We start from the raw sequence: 25,480 nt of genomic DNA, 5'->3' as shown, positions 1-25,480 counted from the left end.
CGAGTATTGAACTGTGCTCACAAAAATGACTCTGTAGCTCGTTTTTGACCTTACTATGAATGTAAAGTCATGTTGTTTGCATTTTTACAACATTATGTTCATGAGTTATTGATCCGCGAAATTCAAATCTGTCAATAACTCAGCTCAGAGTATGCTTTGCGACGTGCATGTCCCCTCGCTCTGAATGTTCTCTTGAGGTGTCTTTCACTTATGTGAAACCCGTGCCTATTGCCAAGTACTGATGTTATATCTTTATATTTAAGGCAAAGCTCAAAGTAAAATCGATGAACCGCTCCATTGTTGTGGTTTCTGTGTTGCCGAACTGACCAGGAAGTACATTGAGCTAAATGAAAAGTTTAGCTCAATGTACCTCGCAAAGGGGGTTTTGCGAGATCTCGCAAATACATTTGTTTTTTTTCTCCATGTCCCCTAGGGGGCTCCGTACTAATGAGGCAACAGGTCATGCAGCGGCCGCATTAATACATCTATGACAATCTGATGTTACCAAATACCTTTGCAAGCAGGACTTTTTAGGTGTTTACATTAGTTAAAAAAAATTAATAGGGATGCACAATATCCAACTGTTTTTTGGCTTCCTACAATATAGGACCATGATTGACTCCCATATTATATACGTTATAAAATGTGCATCAAAACTGTTGTTTCTCTACTTAAGATACATTTTGTTAACCCTGTCGAGAATCATTCAATAAGGTTTATTTAAAATAATCTAGATTTTATCCGAGTTCTATAATCATTTTATGAGAAGCACTTATAATAGGGGTTTGTAATGACACCTCCTGTCATGTAGTTCCACCTGTTTGAGCGGCAAATATGTGACTTTCCATAAATGTTCTAATACTATTTTAGTTAATAACATTTCCTGAAAGACTGGGGGGACTTTTTGCTACTGTTGTGTTGTTCTTTGCTCCACACTTTGGTGTCACTTCAGGTTAGGGATGTCACAAGAAGGAATACTTCAATATCAAGTTGATGGAACATTTCACAAAACTTGATGATATTCGGTTTTATACAGTGCTACAGGTATCACATATACTGAAGGTACAGTTGGGCTGCAGACTAAGAACCTCACATGGAAGTGAATAGGACATTTTGTTTCCGGTTATAAAGCACAGGGCTCTGGACAGGGGCCATGGAGCGCAGGTTTACTCCTCTGCTCCATCACTCCCTAACAGCTGTCAGAACGTCCACCGTACGTACACACACACACACACACACACACACACACACACACACACACACACACACACACACACACACACACACACACACACACACACACACACACACACACACACACACACACACACACACACACACACACACACACACACACACACACACACACACACACACACACACACACACACACACACACACACACACACACACACACACACACACACACACACACACACACACACACACACACACACACACACACACACACACACACACACACACACACACACACACACACACAAAATAATGCTTATAATGCTCCATTGTAAACAAGAAATATCCGTACTGGATCAGCAGGAGTAGAGCTATTGATGTTAGCTGTTAGCAGCCTGTGTCAGATGTGCTATTGATTTGCAGTATGGTGCATTCAGGCTTTATTCAGTAAATGTTGTCTGGCGTCCAAAAAAATAAATAATTTGAGAGAAGATCAAGAGTTTTATAGCTTGAAATTACAAAAAAGGACAAGGACATCCCTCTGTTGGAGGGGCAAAGGAGTCCGGTGGGATTCTTTTCGCCGCCATCAAAGCGTGTTCCTGTGTACTGAAAGTGTACTGCCGGCGAGCCTTGACGGGGGGTGCTAGTGGAGCACGCGCGTGAACTGCGAGCACCGGAGCCTCGCAGCGGCGAAACTGAGGCTCTGTGGTAACACGAAGAGCCGTTTTGGAGCCGAAAGAGCCGGCTCTTCTTAGTGAGCCGAGCCAAATGATCCGACTTACTAAAAAGAGTCGTGTTATGACCCGGCTCAAAAGGCCACAACAAAAAGGAGACACACCATGTTGACGGTTAACAAAATATGTTTATTTAGGACAAACAAATCAAATTAAGTCAAAACCAGTAAAGTATGAGGTGTGGATGTCAGTGGTATCAGTAATGTAAATGCAGGGTGAGGATTGTATGGACATGTATGTGTGTTGAAGTGCACAAAGTAAAGCAACTGAAGAAACGCATAGTATACTCAACAAAACCGGAGTGCCTGCAGGGAAAAGCAGAGACAGGAGCAGAGAGGCTTTCAAATAGCTGCAGAGCACCAGACCCAGGTGCCCTGAGTTACTGCAATCAGTGCAATCAATGCAGCCAATGCAGCACAGACAGAACAGCCACACCCTCTCTACTGATGGACCCACAGGGGCATCACAAGTCGGAATTCCCATCACTAATACATAAAGAGATGGTATCTATAAAGGGACGGCTCCATTCAAAATTCAAGTCACGTGACACGACGTCACATGATTTTCCTATAAAGTAAGAGGGCGCAGAACCCTCAAACCCTGAAAGAGCATATGTCAATGTACTATTTAATCTATCCAGGTATCCACCCATCTACTACTAGGATGGGTTAAATGCAGAGGTGCTGTGTGCTCTGCATGTGTGACCATTAGAGGGTTTCATCCCTCCCATTCTATTTCTATTCTATCTAGATTACAATTACATTTTCTTTGTGATGACTAGGGATGGGTATCGAGAACCAGTACTAAGTAAATACCAGTACATGATTGGACGGTATCGGTATACCGATAAGCCACTGGACAAACGGTGCTGCTATCGGTATATGTGTACTGTTACGTCTACTTCCTTAGTTTAACTTTAAACCATTCTGTTTGGTTGGGAACCCTCATCCCGTGTGATGTATCCGGTTTGAGACCCCTCTGATTGGCCACTGTAAATGCCACTCGTCATCTCTCTCAACAGCGCTCTTATTATTGTTGTGAGACTCCCGCAGGCATGGCAGACAGAGCGAGGTGATCGAAGGTCTGGGTGCACTTTAAACAATGTAGTGGCGATAGTGCAAGGTGCAATCTATGTACTCAATTAGTTGCTTGTAAAGGGGGTAACACAAGCAACTTAATGAAGCATTTGCAAACGAGACACTCATTGAATCTAAAACGGTACAGCGTATTTGACAGCCTAAACAATGTGGCTGCAAGCGATACTGCTAGTGCTAATAGTGCTAGCGGGCTTCAGCCGCGCCGTGTGTAAATGTAACCTGAGCGAAGGCTCGCAGGCACGCAGGCAAGCTTCTGCGCACGGGTAATGTGTTTTGTTTACCTGAGTGAAGTCTTGCAGGCACATCGCCTTGTCTTTTTTTAGTTTATTAACACTGACAGTGTATTAATGTAAGCTCCAACACCTATAATAATTTGGCCTTTCATTGAATGCTTTATAAACCAGTTAAACTTACAGATGTCATTGTGAATTGGAAAACTGCATTTAAATGTTGTTAATGGTCAACGTTTCAATGTATGGTTCAGCAATTGTTGACACATGTTGACGTGTTTCAGTTCAGCTCATCATTTATTTTGTGATGATTTAAAAGTACAATCCAGAATAATATACGTACTCGCCTTTATCTTTTTGCCATCTTAGCCTTTTTACCAATTTCTTCATATCACAGTTTTGCATGATGTCACTGTAGGACAATGTTTTAAGGATCTCTTGTCGAGCTAGGTTGTCAGTTTGAAATGTCTGGATGAAGATGTAACTGATTTATAAATGTTAAAAAATGCCTCTTTTCATCTCTGTCTGAGGGAAAACCCCAAAAAGCATGATAGGGCAAGTCAGGCCCCTTTAACCTGTTAAGCCCGAAGGTCCCCGCCGGCGGAGACCTACATTTTAAACGAGATTTTATTGTAGATTATACATTTTACTGATACCAATTATATAATATTTACCTTGTTCATTAAAAATAAAAAAATAAATATTTTTTTAAATATTTTTTAAATTATGTTTAATTTATAATGACAATCAAACATGTGGGAAGAGGGTGGGCGGCGCCCCTAGCGCCCCTATGGGCCGTCCGCCACTGGATGTAACATTATCTTTGATAATATTTAGTCTCCTCATTTTTCGTCAACGAAAGTAAAGAGAGATTTTGGCATAGTTTTTATTTAGAAAACTACATTTTCGTCTCGTCACTTTTCGTCAACGATATTGCATGATGATTTCGTTACAGTTATTGTTTACTGCCGTCGGTGTTCAGTGATTAATATTGTGATTAAAACAATCCATGTTTTAACCGATTAACAGCACTGTTTGAAAGTATGAGATTTTAACCTGTTAAGCCGTGAGCCTGTTTTTCAGGTCTTAGGCTCGAAAATGACATTCCCACGACAAATGACCATATCTTCACTTCTAACAGGGGTAAATTAATAATATTTTTTCTCAAAGCAAGGTTACATATGTGAGTTGGATGTAGAGGAGTCAGAATCAATATGGATTTTTTTATTTTAAAGTAAATTCAGATTGAACATATAAAAAAATGTAAATTATTGTGTCCGTCCAATTACTTGTAGTGAAAACCACCCTTGAATGATGGGATGGTAGACTAAAAGCTTTAGGAATCCAAACTATAACATAACTAGAAAATGCATTTCCTGCAGAAAATGCGTGCGAATGCTGTAAACTGTGAACATTTATGGCTGAATTTAGCTGAAAATGCAGAAAAAGCTGAATGTGTTATTAGCTGAATGGTAGCTGCTTTTAGCTAAAAAAAAATGCAGAAAAAGCTTAATATTTAAAAGAAAAGGTTTAAAAAAAGGTATAAACAACAACATGTCTAGCCTTGATGTCCTTAAATAGCTGAATAATGTAATAGTTGAATGGTTTCTGCAGCTGAAAATAGGCTGAAGGAGTTAAATATCAGATGTAAGTAGTAGTGAATGAATTTGTATTAAGGCGAGACACCCCAGGTGAATAGGGTAATTTTTTTAACTTAAAGGTATCTGCTAGAAATTTCTCCAGTTAATTACTTACATTAAGGCAATTCTCTTTTGTATTACAAGTTTTCTGAAATAGCATGTTTAAATATGCAAATATATATTATCTCATTAAATATGCACATATTTTAACACATTTCAGGAATCGAAATCTGAACTTTGGATATAGCCAGATTCAAAATTCTTGTTTAATTTTGTAGTCATATTAGTATCTAAGGCTTTTACAGAAGGGATATTGGATATCTCTTATTATCACTCCATAAATCAGAAAATACTGTCAACAGCCCTAAAATATCCATTTTTGCCATGTTTTTAGGTATACAATGTTGTATAATTCAGGCTATGAATTATATATGAACAAACCCTTCTGTAAAAGCCTTCATAATATTGATAGGAATATAACTGGAAGGTTTGGTGTCTCTACGTGCTACTGAAGTTGACATTTCGAAGAAAAAACTCATTTTGAGAAAACGACCTTTAAAGATTGCAGTGAGGCGCTAGCTAAACCCTCCTGTTCTTTGGATGATAGCTTGCGCATCGACGCACTCCGTGAAGGTATTTCATGTTCGGGGTCATTTTTTTTTGTATAACCTTGCTTCGTGCAAGTGACAATTGTTGTCGTCTTCTCTGTGAACGTTTTTTTCGCCGTTCTTTTGGCATTTTGAGATTTCAATTTCTAGCTGAAAGCTAACCAGGAAGTGTTTTAGCACACCACGTGACACATCTGAACGAATCACGTTGTCAGAAATTGACACCAGCCAATAGTGTTGTCACGATACCAACATTTTGGTTTCGATACCAAGTCAAGAATTGCGATTCCGATTCTTTTTCGATACTTTTCTTAAAAAAAGGGAAACAGTCTTAAATGTAATTATTGTGCTTTATTTCACACCAGAACCATAACACAAACTTTTAAACAATGAGAACAATAAACAAAATAAATGACAAGAATTCGTATTAAATAAGATTAAGCACAACTTTTTTGTTTTATAAAATATAATTTTTTTTTAGATTTTATTAACATGTAACAGTAATATAAATAATTATTGACAAAATGTATATTGCAGATGTTAGCCACATTGGTAAGTTAGCTAAAAAGATAGCCATATTAGACAGTTATCATTGCCATTAATTGCCTCGTGTGAGAGAGAGAGAGAGAGAGAGAGAGAGAGAGAGAGAGAGAGAGAGAGAGAGAGAGAGAGAGAGAGAGAGAGAGAGAGTGTGTGTGTGGTGTGTGTGTGAGAGAGAGAGTGTGTGAGAGAGAATGTGTGTGTGTGTGTGTGTGTGTGTGTGTGTGTGTGTGTGTGTGTGTGTGTGTGTGTTGTGGTGTGTGTGTGTGTGTGGTGTGTGTGTGAGAGAGAAATAGAGAGGGTGTGTGTGGTGTGTGTGTGTGTGTGAGTGAGTGAGTGAGTGAGTGAGTGAGTGAGTGAGTGAGTGAGTGAGTGAGTGAGTGAGTGAGTGAGTGAGTGAGTGTGGGTGTGTGTGTGTGTGTGTGTGTGAGAGAGAGTGTATGTGTGTATGTGAGTGAGAGAGAGAGAGTGTGAGAGAGAGTGTGCCTGTGTGTGAGAGAGAAATAGAGAGGGAGAGTTTGTTTGTTTGTAGCCTTTATGTAACCAGGTGAAGCCCCTTGAGATCAAAAGATCTCTTTTTCAAGGGTGACCTGCAGGACATTAGTAATATAACAACAACAGAACAACAGTAAGGATGACATACAACATAATGTACAGGGTACAGTATACAAAACTCTATTTACAGTGACAGGTACCATGAGTATCAAACAACATGTCACCCAGCTGAGTTTCAAAGTGATGCAGGGGAACCAAAGTGCTCAGTTTTAAACAGGTTTGCAGACTGTTCCAATTTAGTGGAGCTGCACATCTAACAGCTTTCTTCCCTAAGACAGTCCTAGCACTTGGCACATTTAATAAAACAACATCATGAGATCTCAGGCAATACGTACTTTCAATTCGTCGAGAGATCAGAGAGCAGATATAAAAAGGGAGAGAGAGAGAGAGAGAGTGTGTGTTGTGTGTGTGTGTGTGTGTGTGTGTGTGTGTGTGTGTGTGTGTGTGTGGTGTGTGTGTGTGTGTGTGTGTGTGTGTGTGTGTGTGTGTGTGTGTGTGTGTGTGTGTGTGTGTGTGTGTGTGTGTGTGTGTGTGTGTGTGTGTGTGTGTGTGTGTGTGTGTGTGTGTGTGTGTGTGTGCGCGTGCGTGCATGACATTAAGGATTTTGGGAGATGGCCCACTATTGGGCATAGAGATTGCCCTGAAAAATGCGCGCGGACTAAATGACGCACGAAGGGTTTGGGGGGCCTCCCCCTAGACATTTTTGATTTTTGCAGGTCTTAGATGCTGTCTGGTGGATTCTCTAGACTGAATTATAAGATGAACCACCACAATATTATATTGGACAATTTTAATTTTATTCTTCATTTTACTTGTTTGTTCTTGTTTATGTTTACATGCCCTAATAAATACTTAAGTTGTTGCTGCACTATAAGGGCCCGTACCGAATAATTTCGCCCTCGGTTCGGTACAGGTGTGTACCGAAGTGTACCAAACGAATAGAACGTTAAACGTAAAAAATTGAGAACGTGAACAACTTTTTGGAAGTAATCTCAGGTGCTGCGTCGCAGCATTCAGAGTCATTTGCTCACATTGGGTTCAACGCGTCATAGAGCGAGCAGGTCATTTCATTGGACGAGAGGCATACTATGAGAGCTGGTCAGAGGGATGCGTTCAAATGTAGTCAGTAATTTGAGGAACTGTCGAAAATGTATGGCGAACGCAGATAAAGTTGAGCTCGAAAATCCTCCAGCATCATTGAAGTCTGTTTGGGAACATTTTGGTTTCGCAGTTACGTACAAGGATGACGGACAAAGACAGGTGGAACGAACCAAAGCTGTTTGTCGGCATTGTTCAACTAAAATTGATTACGCGGCTGGCAACACATCAAACTTGCACACTCTTGAAAAGGCATCACCCGAACGTGAATATCACCGGTACCAAAAGAAAAAAGACTGAAGTGCAAACCCAACTCCCACTAGCATTTAAGCCTCCACCACTCGCAAAAAGTTCAGATCGAGCCAAAGCTATTACAAACGCCAAATATCCTTATGTTGCCATGTTAGCAAAGCGCTACCTGGCTGTATCTGCTACCTCTGTCCCTAGCGAGAGGGTGTTCTCCACAGCAGGAGACATTGTTAGTGCCAGCAGATCTGCCCTTTCGGCAAGCAATGTGGACAAGTTCATCTTTCTTTAAAAAAACATGAAAATACAATGACAAGCAAGTCCTAATGTCAAACTGGCTGCTTAGGTGCTAGTACAGTACAGTTCAAATACAGATAATTTCAGTTCATCGAAATGCTGCACCTTAATGTTCATTTTATTATATTTTGTATTTATTTGAATGAATATATTATTCACAGTTTAATAATAATAAAAAAAAATCTATATATATGTTTTGTTTTGTGAAAAAAAATATCGGTATCGGTATCGGTCTTGAGAAGCAGGAAGTTATCGGTATCGGGTTCAAGAAAAAACAATATCGTGCATCCCTAGCCAAAACAAACATTATTTACATTATTATGGCCCCTGTTAAAAATGTTTGTAATGTTATCTACTGTAAGTTGGTAGAACGAATGCCTCCTCATCCGGAAGCTGACCGAGCAGACCCGAGCAGCAGTCGAGAGGAGCCGAGCGCATCCGCGAAGCACACAAAATGGCGACTTCAGGGTTCCCGTTAGCCGGCAAATCTAAATCTCTTCGGTCAAAATAATTTCCCTTTAGCGCAATACCGCTTCAGTTGCGCCACTTATGTGACAGACAAGAAGAGTATGTGACAGACAAGAAGAGTCAATTCTAATGTCTAACACTTAATGTGGGGAAAGAAATGTCCTGTATGGGTTGATTGTGCGTTGATCTGTTGGTAATGCCTCGGGGTTCCGGTGGGCATGTAAACAAATGCATAATGCTGCACTATACTTTGTGGCCTCACCCAGTTGCATAGCGACACTTATTGTTTAGGTGTCTTTTAATAAGCAGGTAGTCCTATCATTAGCTCGAACTAGCTGGATCTGATCGATATGGACATAAACGCGAGTGAAGTCTAATCTGACGGGAGAGAGATCAGCTGCTGCTGACGAGTCGACACACAGCTCTGCATGATCACATGCAGCGGTGAGCGGACAAAACACACACTTCAGGTTAGAATATCACACGTAGCTATTTTAATTACCTCTCAAACTACCTAAACGAGTTATAGATATGTTTAGTTTTACTGTTGGGTCACTCATTAGTGGATCCGCGAGCTGCATGATACTGGCATGATAGATTGCCCGATCGGGCAACCAGCAGGTGAGGCTTCATTGCCCGAGCTAAATACTAGATGGCCCCGGGCCATCGGGCAGTCGTTAATGTTGAGCCCTGTGCCATACACTCTGGAAGCTATCATTAGCAGCTAATATGAAAACTCAGTTTTTGACATACAAATGGAATTTTGGATTATCAACAAAAAGAAAAATCAAAATTACAGACACATTGGATTAACCTATGATTAACCTTCAGCTGTGTTTCTCGTTTTAATGCCATTGAACACAACCTTTGATCAGAATAACAGCAAAAGGTGAGCATATCTCAGTTTTTTGCTACCTAAAGCTACGTCGTGTGTTGTCTGGTTTTGCTTCCCCTGTCGCGAGTTCTGATCACTCAGTGATGATACTTAAATGTCAGGAATCTGTGGAATCTTAGCATGTTCCTGGGGCGGTGGTGGCGAAGTCGATTGGGACTTGGCTTGGCAACTGGAAGGTCACCAGTTCAAGTCCCGGCAAGACCAAGTGCTACCGAGGTGTCCCTGAGCAAGGCACCGTTCCCCACACTGCTCCCCGGGCGCCGTTCAAAATGGCAGCACACTGCTCCTAACACTAGGATGGGTCAAATGCAGAGAAACAATTTCCCCACGGGGATTAATAAAGTATATCAAAATCAAATCAAATCAAAAAATGTTAGCAAAGCTTGTTTGTGCAGATCCGATAAGTATATTGATTAGGGATGTCCCTATCACCTTTTTTTGCTCCCGATCCGATTCCGATCATTTGATTTTGACAATCTGCCGATACCGATTTTTCCCGATCCGATCTTTATGCAATGCATTAAGAGAAAAAAAAGGTAACAGATAACGGCTGGTCATCCAACGCGATGAATTCAGCTATCTTGGCTGTTATTTCTTTGGCCTTTTCACTGTTCTGGGGCAGTTTCTCTTTCCTTTTGAAAGTCTCTGAAAGTGTTGGTTTTTTCAGTGCCATTACCTGAGTGGCCGCTGTGTACTCGCCGTGTTGTTGTTGGTGCTTGTTTCTCAGGTAGCGTATTAGATTGGTCGCGTTGAACGTAGCTCTGTTCTTTCCACCACGCAGAACCTCTGCCTTGCAAACATTGCATCTGGCTGTTACACTGCCTTCGCTTTCAATTTTATAATACTTCCAAACTCCTGACATTTTCTCTGTCCCGACTCCCGAGTCACCAGCTGAACGTAGCCTCTCGTTAGCTTCCTGCTACTATTAGACACTGCGCCCACTCGGTTGCCAGATTTCAGAGGAATAAGCAACCAGGTCTGAAAACAAGCCCAAAGAAAGCAACACATACATGATGTTGTGTAATTTTAAACCAAAACTAAGTCCTCAGGATGACTTTAAGACGTGAACATGGTCATTTTTGTTTTGTAACATTAAATAATAATAAAAAAAATTATTAAAAAAAAACAAAAAAACAATCCCGATCCCCGATTTTTTGAAAATCACGTGATCGGCTCCGATCCCCGATCACGTGATCGGATCGGGACATCTCTAATATTGATCGATTTATACCGAGAGTTCTGTGCTAAGTGCGTTAGGATTTTTTCGCTCAGGGCTTCTTATGAGACTTGTGTTTTGTGTTGGTAAAAATGGTTCATATCGTCAGTTAGCTGAGTTTATTCCCGTTAAGTGAGTATGACGCATTCATAGTTTATTACATTTTAAGAAGCCCTGAGACACAGTTTTGTGAAAAAAGTCTGTTAAGCCTAGGGCTGTGCAATTAATCGTATTTTAATCGCGATTACGATTATGGTTTGCGACGATTATGAAAACAGCATAACTGACAAAATACGATTATTTTGCTGGGTGCGCTTTCGCCCCTCCCTAAAAGCCCACTCGGCCACGTGGGAGTGACATGTGTTGTGAGTGTTCAGCGCGAGCGAAGATGTCAGAACAAGAGCAGCAACTAGTTAAAAAGAAGGGTCGCGGGGAGATTCCCAGTCGATCGCGAGATGTGTCTAAAAATAGAACAACAATATTCTGTTTTATCGTTAATGTCCTGTAACATAATCTTCCTGTGCCAGAATAATGCACTTGAACGCATCAAAGCTTTGTGATTGGCCAGCCTCACCCCATGTGTCGGGGCGTGGCTGGTGCGCACTATTTTGCTGACGTTCTCCGTGTCAACAGGAGTCACAGTCTGCACACACACAAGACCGCAATTATGGCAGAAGCAAAAAAGCTCAAAATATATAATTTTCACTCCGAGTGGGAGGATGATTATTTTTTTATCTATTCCAGTCCATCTGTCTCATCTGCAATATCGAAGAAGGGTAATTTAGGAGCGGCATTTCAAAACAGTGCACAAACGCTACGAGACGGAATTCCCTCCTAATTCTGCCCCACGCTCCCAAAAGGGGAGGGGCCTGAAAGGACAGCTAAATGCACAGCAGTCCATTTTCACCAGGCCCAACAACAAGAGCAAGCTGGTAGAGCACCAGAGCATCTTATCGTGTCAGTCACGTTCTTGCGAAACACATGAAGTCTTTCAAAGATGGCGAAGTTGTGAAAGAAGCATTCCTGGAGGCTGCCGACGCGCTTTTGGGGGACAAAAAATAACAAGCATTTCAACAGGTTTTTGATATAATAAAAACTCAAGTTAGATACCGTTATTAATCAGCTGTTAGTTTTAGTTTGTTTGAACTTATTCATTATAATTATTGTACAAAATGGTATAAGAATGCAAACATTAAGATCTGTTCTGTTTAAATTGATTATAGTCTATTATCAATTCAGGTTAAGAAACTAGTGTTGCTTGCATCCTATTTTAAAGGCATTTCTTTTTATACTCTAATAAAATGCAACACAAAATGGGTTTGATTCTATTAATTTTGTCTTTTTTATTGCACTGTTGCAGCAGATTCCTGTGTAGTTTCAGATCTGAGTTGTCTTATTAGTAAGCCTAATTTATACTATTGTTGCAACACTATTTTTATATAATGGCAAAGAAAGGGTTCAGAGTGTTTTCTTTTTTTCCTGTGTCATATGTGGCAGCACTGCCACAAGTTCCTCTTCAGAGAGGGTCTTCAGTCCAGGTGGCAATATTGTCACCTGCCTGCGCTCATCTCTGAAACCAGACCATGTCAACAGGCTGGTGTTTCTTGCAAAAAATCTTTAAGAGATGACATGAGCAGCCCTACCAGCATGGTGTGACCATGGTGGCCAAAACATTTTTATTTGGTCTTAAATTGTAGTTCAACATTTATTTCCTGTTACTTCTGGACCAAGACGGTTGGCCAGCCTTCAACGTTTAGTGGAATATGTTGAATATGTTTTCAGGAGTTTTCAGTAGGTTGTGACAGTGCACTGCAACATATTTGATTTAATTTAGTCTAATTTATTTTTATTTATCATATTAATATATGTTTAGTATGGTTTTGGAAGTGCGCTACAACATATTTATTGATCTTGTTTATTGGTAAAATATTATTTGTTTTAAAGTTCAATAAATGGTTAATGAATAATCGTCAAAATAATCGTGATATCAATTATTGACCCAAATAATCGTGATTATGATTTTTGCCATAATCGCACAGCCCTAGTTAAGCCCCATAGCCCCCGTCGGGACTTAACAGGTTAATAGCACAATAACCAACGATTTTCAGTATCTGTATCTAAATACTTTACTTCAGGTAATGTATTTAGATACTTTCTATAATAAAATAGATAAACTTAAATTATCATTACAGCAACACTAATGAAGACCAGGCACAATAGTAGTATTCAAATGTGCATGGAATCATAATGAATGGATGGACTGGGAATGAAGTAGATTCTTATTCTCAAGATAAAAAAGGAACCTACATCTATTGTTCTCATTTACAATTCCAATTAGGTATTTAAAAAAATACAACTGTCTGCAACCCAAACAATATTGACAGCATTTTAAAACAGCAATTAAAAACATCATTACTTGCTAATAATTGTATTCTATCTAAAAAGGGAAGACTACTTCTGTCACAGCAAAGTCAAAGTACAGACTACCCTTATAGCCACACCTTGTGAAATACTACTCCAAGACAACAAATAAGCTCACTGCAGTTTTAAACAGATCTTTTGACAGCGGCATTGTGGAAATATGGAACATTGATTGGAAGGTGACCAACTCAAATTCAAGACCAGCTAGAAATGTAACCAATTTTCTGAAAATCAACCAGATTGTTGATCATACAGGCAATGAATCAGAGGGCATGACATTATGTGACACAAAGAGTGAGTAGAGCAGTGAGGAAGAATGTCAACGAGAGCAGAAGCAGAGCTAGCTCTTATCTGGTGTTCTCACACACACACACACACACACACACACACACACACACACACACACACACACACACACACACACACACACACACACACACACACACACACACACACACACACACACACACACACACACACACACACACACACACACACACACACACACACACACACACACACACACACACACACACACACACACACACACACACACACACACACACACACACACACACACACACACACACACACACACACACACACACACACACACACACACACACACACACACACACACACACACACACACACACACACACACACACACACACACACACACACACACACGTACCACCCTGTACCAGACAGAGAGCAAAAGAGCCAGAATAAGGCAGAGTGGGGGGAATAGAGTTGTGTGGAAGGAGCCCTAAAACCCGGAACGTGTTAGTGTTTTACCACTTCCGATTCAATTCATTCGTCAAAGTCAATCATTTTTTTTAATGAGATTTCCGGTAGTTCGTTTTGTTTTGGTTTGATTTTTATGTTTTGTCCTACGACATAAAATACAGTAATTTACCCACTGGTAAATGTCTGAAGATTTTATGTGTCATAAAATCAGTGGTTGCTTACAAGTGTCTAAGGCTGCGGCCACACGAGGACGAAAACGGCTAAACGCATAGGATTAACGCAAACGCAAACAAGCTTCCGTCCACACGCAATAGATATCCAGATAGTGTCTGTCCACACGAGACCGCTCCGTTTAGCTCCAACCGCTGGAGAAGCTGCAGTACATATGCCGAGCCTGTACGTGGCGCTGTAACTTCCTCCACAAAAGCAGCGAAGAAGAAGGTTGTCATGGTTACCCTTCTGTTTATTCTCCACGGTGGGGGCTGAGGGAACCGGGCAGAGTTTTTCGCCAGTCAACGTGTATTAAAGTTTAAATCTTCCGGACAAAATGATAAAAGTGCCGGTCAAAGGTCTCCTTTGTTATTTATTGAGCTTTAAAACAAATGAATAACGACTCTATATATTATAATAATAAAATACACGGAGCCTCTCTTTTTCCTCCCTCTCTCAGTGTCTGTCTCATGCAGCAGCTGATCCAGTAATGAGTGACCCGGCCGACAGTAAAAATAAACATATTTATAACTAGTTTAGGTAGTTTGAGAGGTAATTAAAATAGCTAAGGGTGATGATCTGACTTGAAGTGTGTGTCTTGCTGCAGCGGGAGGAGCTGCAGGTGAGCAGAGCTGCGTGTCTCCCTCCTGTCAGATTAGACTTCACTCGCGTTTAGGTCCATATCCAGAGAAAGATAAATAATCTGAATTCAGGGTGCAGTTTACTTTGACGCGGGGGTGAGCAGCAGAGGTGGGGAGAGGCGGGGCTATTGCCTCATCATTATCAGAAAATGATTGTATAGGGCGTACGCACGGAGCCGTTGGACCCCCCCAGAGCGTTGCGTATGCCGTTCTATCCACCTTGGGACCCGTTATCGTTTCCTCAGTCGTTTAGTGCCGTATTCGGTCGTCCTCGTGTGGCCGAACGGTCTATATGACACTAAACAGTAACGCAAACGACCGTTTTCGTCCTCGTGTGGCCGCAGCCTAAATTAGACTAGGTCTAATGTCATCACGAAGAAGATTAGCCACCTTTAGACGGGTAGACATGAAGTCAGTTTTCTACTAATGCCGATGGCATTTAGGCTTAAAAAAGAAAAATCATAAAATGTGTTTAAGTTTGTCAAGATTATACAGCTGAACATAATGTGTAAGTAGTATCATAAAAGTGTGTCTGTCAAAGATTTTATTATGACTGAAACATTCTATACAAGCTGTATAGAACAGATTTTCATAATCTAAATAAATAACCACGATGATTTACAGTAAGCAATCCACTGAGAGAACGGCTAAGAAGATCCTTATCTTGATCACCCAACCCATTGTCTTGGCAGGCTAAGGCCAACTTCACTGATTGACAGCGTAACACTGCTAACAAACGCCTAAACAGCAAGGCAGAATTAGGCTGAGTAACATAAGCTTTAGATTAAACCGTCATGGCCAGGGAACACTGCAAGGTGACAATATCAGCTTCAGTTTAGGTCTGGTGACACATTTGGATTTAGTATTAGCCTAACTTTGGGTCCTAATCAGGTCCGAGCACCAGAGAGAGAGAGAGAGAGAGAAAAAGTGATGGAGAGAGAGAGAGAGAGGGAGAGAGAAAGTGATGGAGAGAGCATTCCAGAGAACAGAGGGTTCCTGTATTGTGCTGGCCTGAGGCCCGATGTGCCTGTCCTCACCTCTCTGCTCAACCAGCCCAGTGTGTGTACGTGTGTTAAAGTCAGCTTTGACCCCATCGCCATAGCAATGTGACCTCATACCTGTAGTAAAGCCTATCTAAAGGTCAGTGCAAAAGCACCAGGGGGTTTACATACTATCTATATGTATATTTGAACTATTGACAATGAACCACATGCACTTGCAGCTAATTATTACTTAAAATGAGCTTTCAGCTGCTGGTAGAGCAATATAAAAAAAAAAAATGGAACTTACTGTGAGTAACATATCAGCCCCAAATAGTTTTGCCACTATTCAACATAAGAGAAACCCCACCCTTTTAGGTTAAACTCTTCCCAGGCACAGTCCTCATGATATGGCATGCAGAAGCACTATACAACATTACACTGGAACAAATACACATTTTCCACAGAATAGACTTTGACGGGAAAATGTTAACACTTTCAGGCAAACAACAGCACAATGCTCAACAGGTTTGTCGTGTGACGAACCCGGGTTAAGGGATATTCTGGGAGTAGTTAGAGTTGAACGTTTTGAAAAGGGCAAGCCTCGGCTCATAGACAATCTTACCTCCCTATATCAGGGAGGCGTATGTGTTCTGATAACCAGTGGTCTAAAGTTGGTTAGTACATGCATTCAAAATACTGTTCTTAAGTACAATTTTGAGAGATTTGTACTTTACTAGAGTATTTACATTTTGTTCTACTTTGTACTTCTACTCCACTACAATTGAGAGGTAAAAAGTATAATTTTCTAACACTTAAATCAGACTTTAGTTCCACCTGGAGTAAATCCACCAGCTACCCTGCAGTCTACAAAGTCATTCCAACTAGCTGCACCTTCACCAGCTTTGAGAACACTTTCATGATCAATCATTATAAAACATATCATATATATTATTCTGAAATGGACCAATCTGCACAACGACTACTTTTACTATTGTGATGCCAATACTTTTGTACTTTTTACTTGGGTAACATTTTGAATGCAGGATTTTTACTTTTAACAGAGTATGTATACACTCCGGTACTTTTATTATGTGTAGCTTCTGCTTGTCCTGGCACAGACTGTATACAGCAGGCAGGAATTGGATACTTTTTTCAACAAAACTAGCATCCCACGATAGCAACGTAACTGTAGTAGGTGTACAGAAAGTATGTGGCGAAACGTAACGTTATGACAATTAACATTAGCCAAGGCTACGTTATTAAAACTGTCCTAGGAAGGATAAACGCAACAACAACACAGTTGTTGTTGTTGTTATAATTCTGAACAAATTAAATGTAACGTTATTTTGTATAACATTATAAATGAAGGTTACTTATTGTGTTTGACAGGGCGTTGTGGCTGCTAGCTACGCGAGCAACGTAAAATGAGTGTTTTGGTTAGCCAGTTTCACTATCAGAGTACCCCAGAAGTAGCTGAGACATGGGCTAATAATAAGCTTCATTTTCTGTAGAAATGTAGTTTCTTTAGTTGGTACAATCCTTTGTCATCAGTTTAGAGACTAAACACTCTAAAAATAATAACTTTATTTAGTAAGTGGCTGGTTTATATTATTTAACTTTATCGTGCTAATGTTAGCAGCTAACTAGCTAGCCTGCTGCTTCCTGCAGCACCTGTTGATAACAAAGCCGCCTCAGACAGAAAACATTGCAATACTCACTGTGTTTCTGAGCCGTCCACGTTCTTCTTTAGCTGCTATATCCAAAGGAGAAGTCGTTAAAAATGGTTAGTTTTATTGCAACCTGCGTTAGTTCGGGTTTTATTGTTCTGCACCACAGTTTCACTCCAACAGACTGGTTGCTTGCAGCGCTAGTACCTTCTCTCCTCCTTCTCACTGTCATTTCCAACTCCAAAAGGGGGAGGAGACAACATTCCAACTGAATCTTGTCTAAACCAATCAAACACGTTGCAACATTGGTGGGATATATCATGTGAAAACTACTTTGGAAATATTACCACTGATTATTAGTATTAATAATTGACCAAGATGAACAACTAACGTGAGCATAAACCAACAAAAAAAGCAACTGAAATGAATAGCATTAATGAATAATGAATATTGCTTTTAGGTTACATTACATCTTTATGAATGTTTAATTGAGTATACCCTCATGCAAGGATATGTGCACAGCAGCCTGCTGACTGCTGATAGATGTTTTGTTTGACCTCACTACTCCCTAATTTCATGAAAATGCGTTTTACACAGCATTTACAACAAATACAAATGTATATATCATAGTTTTCAAAATGTCGGTATTCACTGGATCATATGTCCATGAGATTAGATCACAAGGTTTAGCTAACCTGAAATACTGATCTGCATGAATACGTAATGATAACAAAACACTTAACCTAGGCGTTGTTGTCATATCTGCAGAAGAATAGGTATATTGAGAGAGAGAGAAGGGAATCTACAGAATATACAATCAATGTTCAATTATTCAATATAGGTTGTTAGAGACATAAGTAGGGTGTAATGAACACAAAACCCATGTTTAAAGAGGACAGACATTGGCCTGTTCAAATACAACCTATGAATTTGGAAAGAGATTTACTTTATTTCATTTTGAAATGAAGTGAAGATTATATTCCCAGCAATTTACAAAATCAGAAAAAAAAAATTACCAGCAAGTACAAAAATGATTAAAAGAAAAACAAACATTTCTTTCAAAATTGGTAATAAAAAAATTCCAAAGCAATAAATACCTATTTCATCTCATGGACTTTTGCTTGTTGATTTGATTTGATTTGAAAAAAAAAAGTTTATTTATTTGGAGTGTTTTCATTTGAATGTGGGAACTACACTTCTAAATTGTTGCAAAATTATGAAAAAGACCAACAAAATATTGCAAATATATCATTATACTCAATAATTGCGATTGTGTTTATTTGTATGATGTTATCAAATCACAATCCTTTTTGGACCTTGTGTAGAAGGTTATATCCTAATTCTCAGCAGTTAGTTAGAAACACAAAATGCCTATTAAAGATCTGAAATAACTGCAAAATAAACAAATATTTACACCTTGTATTAAAGCTTTTACTCAACACTCAAAAAGAAAAAGGATTTTAAATATTTATTTTTGTAATAAGAAAAAAGACAATTTTCTCAGACAAGAGGTACAGAATAATCAGGATTATTTTTATTAATTCATCTTCAGTTTCAATAATATCATTACAGAAAAAAACATCCTCTTCATAATTTGTATACAGTAGTAGTAGAATGCTGTGTCATTGCTTCATTACAAGTGCTGGTCATAGTTTATAGTGTGTGCAGTGTGACACTGAGTTCAGTCCAGTGTTACCAATCACTCAGTACAAAGGCAGTTTAACAAAAACCTGCTTCTTCTTACTCAAATGAATCTATCTGGGTTTGATTCATCCTCCTTGGGCAGGTGTCAGGACGTGTTCTGATGCTGCGTTTGTGTAATAATGGGTTTATCGTAAATATCAGCTGCCGAAAAAACATAATGTCAATTTAAAACTTCTTTTATTTAATTTGATGTGGTCTACCACTGGATGAATTTGCAAAATAAGTCACCCTGTTCTTCCGTTTTTTCTTATACGACATGAACCCAGCATGAGCCACTGATTGACATATGGAGCATTTGAGGTAACTGGGAATGTTCTGATATCCGAGCTAGAGGAATAAATGAGAAGACAGTGTGATACCAGAGTCTGGACTTTGATTATTTATTTTTTTCGCACCACTTGTCACAAAGAACTGTAACATTTAGTCAGATCAGAAGTCGTGCCCAGGTGCTGCACCCTCGTCTCACGCCTGAAATGACACCTGCCTAAGAGGAGGACACGCCCCCTTTTATTGGCATGCAAGTGAGAGAAGGAGGGAAGAAAAAAAGGAAGATGAGATGTGAGGAAGGACAGGGGGAGGGGTGGAGGAAGACTGCATCAGCCTATCAAGAGAGAGGGGTCAAAGCTCAGGAGTTCTCTGGTGCTGCATTCAGTTCACACAGGAAATATAGAAGCTTCTGATCTTGACGTCATATATTTTGGGGTTACTGAAGATCATCAGAGGCATCTAGGAAAACATCTAGATGTTCTTTCTCTTAGGAAGGTTCCTAATAACCCGGAAGAACCTCATTGGCAGCAATGATAAGAGCCGTTTGAATTCTCTATAGGAAAGGAGCTTCCATGATTCCCTAAATATATATGTTTAGCTTAGGATACGCTGAGCAATCCTTTACGAAATGAGAAAAAACTAACTCACAATTCCTTGTGGTTGCAACATTTAAGGTATGGCACCATTCGACCAATCAGAAACAACCAATATTGACCGACAAACACAGATCATTTAAGTTGTAAAATACCTATGTTTTGAAGTTTGTCAAGTTAAACCAAAAAGTCAGGTTTAAAAAAAAAAAACATTGTAATGAAGTAATATATTTCTCTTTCGGCCGCGTTTAAAAGCCTGCTTGAAAAAATATGATAAGAACGGTGAGATATCTAGATGCGCTGCTAATCCATATACAGAAACATTTTGTAGTTTCCCCCTCTTAGGAACATTGTCTTTTCCTTAACCCCATGAGAGATCAAAGAAAAGTGTTTAGGAAAGACATAGGACCAGCTTTTTTTTTTAAATGTTTGACCACTTTAAGTACCATAAATTAAAATAAGTACCATCATTTTGTACTGTTATTCCAATATGACCTGAATGCAGCATTTGACCTTTGACCTTGTGTATTTGTGTGGCACTGATAGGAAGAATCAGGAGAGCGAGAGGAGTTAAGGTATGGTGCATAGGTGAATGCTTGGGACTCACAGTTTGCATATGATGCATTTGAACGGTCCTTGTTAAATTGGTAAACCATTGAAGTGTTTGATCAGCAGGATACAGCAGCTAACTGGCTCAAGCTAATAGTAAACTTTGATTGTGGGCTAAATATCAAACATGTTTTCTTTATTTCTCAGTGATGCTCAGACTATGTACAGTATATTGAGAGACAGCGTTAAACTGTTTGGATTATTTTGACTTTAACAAGCACCTTAATACGGTTGTGGTAGGAAAAACACTAGGTGTGTAGTTTCCGAGCACCTGAACGCGACACCCTGCTTTCAGGTGATGTCGGGTCGGAGTTTTCTCTGGATTGGGAAAACGGTCTGTCACAACTCACTCAAGCAGCACTTTCGCTCATGTTGTTGTGGTTTGAAAAAGATGGAGGCGGCTGATTGGCCAAACAGAAGCCAGCCTTTGAGACTAACCGGCACATATTCATTCATCTTTGGCTATACTTAAAAGGACATATTTTTCTCCGTAGTCAACAAATCACATGAAAAGTCCCAAACCAGTTGTAAATTAATCCTATGATGGAATATCATGCGTGCATCAAACCCATAATATCTTCGTCCTGCCATAGAGCTCCTTTTTGTCCAAAATTGACAAAAAACACATCGCTAAGTCACACTTTTGAACAAGTGAAGTCCATTTGTTTTCACCTTGAACACATGGTCTATGGTTCATTTTGACTCAATCACACAGATATGTTACATATTTGAATTCTCCGTGGCACAAAAGAAGTCCCCAACATGTCATGTTTGCTCAAATTCTAGAGTAGCATGTAAATAACTATTATGGTACATTTTGTTTGTTTTATGAATTTTGACCTGTATGTGTAAAGTGTCTCAGAGCACCTTAAAAAGCAATCTATAAATATAACATATTATTATTATTATTATAAGTGCCCAGCTGTTTTTGTAAATGCACTATTCTGTCCCGTTTAAAAAAAAATTGTTATACATTTTGGTAAATACGACCAAAGTAAAATAACGAGATTAATAAAAAAAATATGAAGCATTCTGCTCTCTCATCGGTGTTTATTAATATGAAGTTAAAGCCAGCAGCTGGTTAGCTTAGCTTAGCATAATGACTGGAAATATGACAATTCTGGTCATTTTGATGTGATTTGTTGATAATAGAAAAACATAGAATTTCACAACAATATCCTCTAATAGTTGAAGAGATGCAAATACCACAAAGTTGTTATATTTTGTACTGCAGTTTTATGGTGTCAACTATGATGTTGTGTAAATCAAACACCACAAGTGGTAAGGTTAGACTAATACTTTATACAGTATGTGGCTCACCTGACCTATGACAGAAAAAAGTCAAGTCATATTTATTTTTGATCATTTCTGTGAGTCATGAAAAGTTTTAATGTCTCAGTATGATTAAAACAAAATTAAAAACAAGTTATCGTTGTATTTTTTGGCAAAAATAATGTTATATATATATATATACTGTACTGGCACAAACTATATCAGCAGCTTCAAAAAAAGACGTCTTTATACGCTCATATTTCTGTCAATAGTGTAGGTCGGGGGAGGCGTAGTGATACTGCAGGGAGGGGGTTTCAATATGGTGTTCTAGAAAAGAAAAGAGGGTGAGAGAAAAGGAAAAGAAGGAGGTGGAGGAAGGAGTCTCTAAGTCTCTATATCTACGAAGGAAAAATATCCAACGCACAAAGCAAATGAACAGGAGAGAAGAGGGGATGATTACTACCAAGATGATAATATTCAATCAGAACCATGATAATAATAATAATAATAATAATAATAATAATAATAATAATAATAATAATAATATTAATTAACAATATTAATAATCATTATCATCAGGATAATAATATTACAGAATAAATCTCGTATTTTATATATATATTTTTTTTCTCCATTGAACAGTGATCTCCTCAGAGCAGACCAATGAGGTTTCAGCCTCCGCTGGCTCCGATTGGCTGTTGCATATGACATCACAGCTAATGGCGACCAGGTAGACATGCATCACTTCCTGCCCCCGCCCGTTTCCTGTCCTGACAGGAAGTCCTGGCACTGCCATGGTAATCGGTAGCGAGTGACATAGAAGTCTGGGGAGGACATTTGTTGGCGTTACAGTTGGATGAGCGTTCCTAACATGGTAATAATGCTATTATATCGTACCTGCATCATAGCCGTCCGATGACCATGACGTCGACGACCTCTCCCTTATGCAGCTCCACATACTGCTCTGTTTTGGGAGGTAACATCAGCAGACCGTTGGCGCTACGCATGGACATTAGCCTGCTGGATACCTGGTTGCCTGGAGACGGAGAGGAGGATTATATGTGTGACTGAATGTAGGAAAGAGTGGTGCAGGAATGAGTCCTTTAACCTAGAAATGAGTTAGCATTTTAGCACTTCCAGGTTCCCTTGTGTGTTGTGTTTTTTTTTGTTATGTGTGTTTTTGGTTAGATGCTTGAAATATTATCTGTGGTTAACACAAGCTGATGAGTTAGCCACCCTTAGCTTAGCGATGGTGACGTGAAGTCATGCCATTGTAAGGCAGTTAGCTTAGCCCAGGGATGGCAACTTGGATGGTGGTGGGGGCCACATCATTGATGGACTGGCCACCAGGGGCCCAAAGATTCACTTGGAACACACACATTCCATGTATTGTATGTAATTATTAACAAATAATAAAGTAATTATCGTAGGTGACTTTAATATTCATGTTGACGTTGATAAAAATAGCCTTACTGTTGCATTTAACTCTATATTAGATTCTGTTGGTTTCTGTCAGAGTGTAAATAAACCAACCCACTGCTATAATCACACTCTCGACCTTGTTCTGACTTATGGTATTGAAATTGAGCAACTATTAATCGAACCGCATAATCCTGCTTTATCCGACCATTTCTTAGTAACTTTTGAAGTACTATTACGAGACTACAAAGCATTAGTCAAAAGCTCTTGCAGCAGAAACCTATCTGTTAGTGCTATAGCCACATTTAAGGAAGAGATTCCACCAATACTTAACTCGATAGCATGTCTGCATGTAGGGGAGGAAACGTATACAAAATGTACACCACCCCAAATTGATCATGTTGTTGATAGTGCTACAGATGCGCTGCGAATAAAATTAGACTCTGTTGCTCCTTTGAAAAAGAAGAAAATAAAACATAGATTAGCTCCATGGCATAATGCCGAAACCCGCAAATTAAAGCAAAAGTCGAGACAACTTGAAAGGATATGGCGTTCCACTAAACTTGAAGAATCTCGTTTAATTTGGCATATTACTCTCAATGAATATAAGAAAGCACTGCGTAAAGCGAGAGCAGCCTACTACTCTTCATTAATAGATGAGAATAAGAATAATGCAAGATTTCTTTTCAGCACTGTAGCCAGGCTGACAGAGAGCCACAGCTCCATTGAGCCTTCTATTCCCATAGCACTCAGTAGTAATGATTGTATGTGCTTTTTTAACGATAAAATTGTTACTCTTAGAAACAAAATTAATGACCTCTTGCCTTTGACCAGTATAGTGTTATCAACAGCTCCCGGAAACGTAAGTTCTAATATTACACTAGATAGTAAACTAGAATGCTTTTCAGCCATAAACCTTGAACAATTAAATTCAATGATTCTCTCTTCTAAACCATCAACGTGCATGTTAGACCCAATTCCAACTAAGCTGTTGAAGGAAGTTTTTCCATTAATTAGCACTTCTTTATTAAATATTATGAATATGTCTTTATTATCAGGCTATGTTCCACAATCATTCAAAGTAGCAGTGATAAAACCGCTTCTTAAAAAGCACAACCTCGATCCAGAGGTTTTAGCCAATTATAGACCTATTTCTAATCTTCCGTTCCTCTCAAAAATTCTTGAGAAAGCGGTCGCAAAACAGCTGTGTGATTACTTAAAAAACAATGATTTATTTGAAGATTTTCAGTCTGGCTTTAGAACACATCATAGCACAAGGCGCATTCACACTGCGGTACTTTTCCCACAAAGATCGCGTTCACACCGAAAAAAGTCCCTGGGGGTGGATTAGGCAAATGAAGCCGCTGACGTCACTTCTTCTTCTTCTTCTTCTTCTTCTTCTGCTGCTTTGGGCTTACTGGCAGGCCGCAAACCACTTCACGGCGTATACTGCCGCCCAAAGTCCCCGGCCGGAAGTCCCCGGAGTTGGGGACTGACTTCAGTAGAAGCTGCTGGGAGTCCCAGCAGCTTCTACTGAAGCCTTCCGAGTAAATCGCCAGAACCTCCTCATCTCCACCGCTCCCATGTTTTATTTTGTGTTGCCATAAGTTAGTCTCTCTGAGTTTCTGCGCTGGGCTAATGCTAATGCTAATAATGCTAATAATGCTAATGCGAGGATAATAAAATGGCGGCTTCACAAAACTTTTTGGGACTTTTACAGGACGTGGTTTGCAATCCGCCCAGCCAATCAGAGATATAGCTCTTTTCTCACAAAAGAGCCGCTCGAAAGTCCCTGCTCTCTAGCAGGGACTTTCGAGGGGGTAAAAAGGTTCACATGAACTAATTTTAGTACCGGCTCTTTTTGGTGTGAACGCGATAAAAGAGTTCTCATGAACTAAGTTCGCATGAACCTTTGTGGGAAAAGTACCGCAGTGTGAATGCACCTACAGAGACAGCTCTGGTTAAAGTCACAAATGATATTCTAATAGCCTCTGACAAGGGACTTGTCTCTATTCTTGTTTTGCTCGATCTCAGTGCTGCATTTGATACTATCGATCATGATATCTTATTGCAAAGACTAGAGCACTTAGTTGGCATACAGGGAACTGCTTTAGGCTGGTTTA

At 39.6% G+C, this 25,480-nt stretch overlaps 2 protein-coding genes across 3 annotated transcripts in view; both read right to left on the bottom strand.

The window, feature by feature from the left end:
- pals1a (protein associated with LIN7 1, MAGUK p55 family member a) overlaps positions 1 to 17,726 on the bottom strand; it is an 82,172-nt gene extending 64,446 nt beyond the window's left edge. The window contains exon 1 of the mRNA XM_034111823.2: positions 17,545 to 17,726. The gene's annotated coding sequence lies outside the window, so the exon portion shown is untranslated. The remainder of the gene's footprint in view (positions 1 to 17,544) is intronic.
- A 1,279-nt stretch (positions 17,727 to 19,005) lies between these two features.
- gphna (gephyrin a) overlaps positions 19,006 to 25,480 on the bottom strand; it is a 43,833-nt gene continuing 37,358 nt past the window's right edge. For both annotated transcript variants that reach the window (XM_034111822.1, XM_034111821.2), the window contains 2 exons: positions 22,836 to 22,974; positions 19,006 to 22,762 (listed from right to left, as the gene is read on the bottom strand). In XM_034111822.1, the coding sequence (XP_033967713.1) occupies positions 22,841 to 22,974 (134 nt within the window). In that variant the 3' untranslated portion in view covers positions 19,006 to 22,762; positions 22,836 to 22,840. The remainder of the gene's footprint in view (positions 22,763 to 22,835; positions 22,975 to 25,480) is intronic.

This window comes from Pseudochaenichthys georgianus, chromosome 22, assembly GCF_902827115.2.
Source record: "Pseudochaenichthys georgianus chromosome 22, fPseGeo1.2, whole genome shotgun sequence".
Taxonomy (NCBI): Eukaryota; Metazoa; Chordata; class Actinopteri; order Perciformes; family Channichthyidae; genus Pseudochaenichthys; species Pseudochaenichthys georgianus.
Note: the sequence above shows the minus strand (reverse complement) of the source record. Positions and strands in the feature narration are given on the sequence as shown.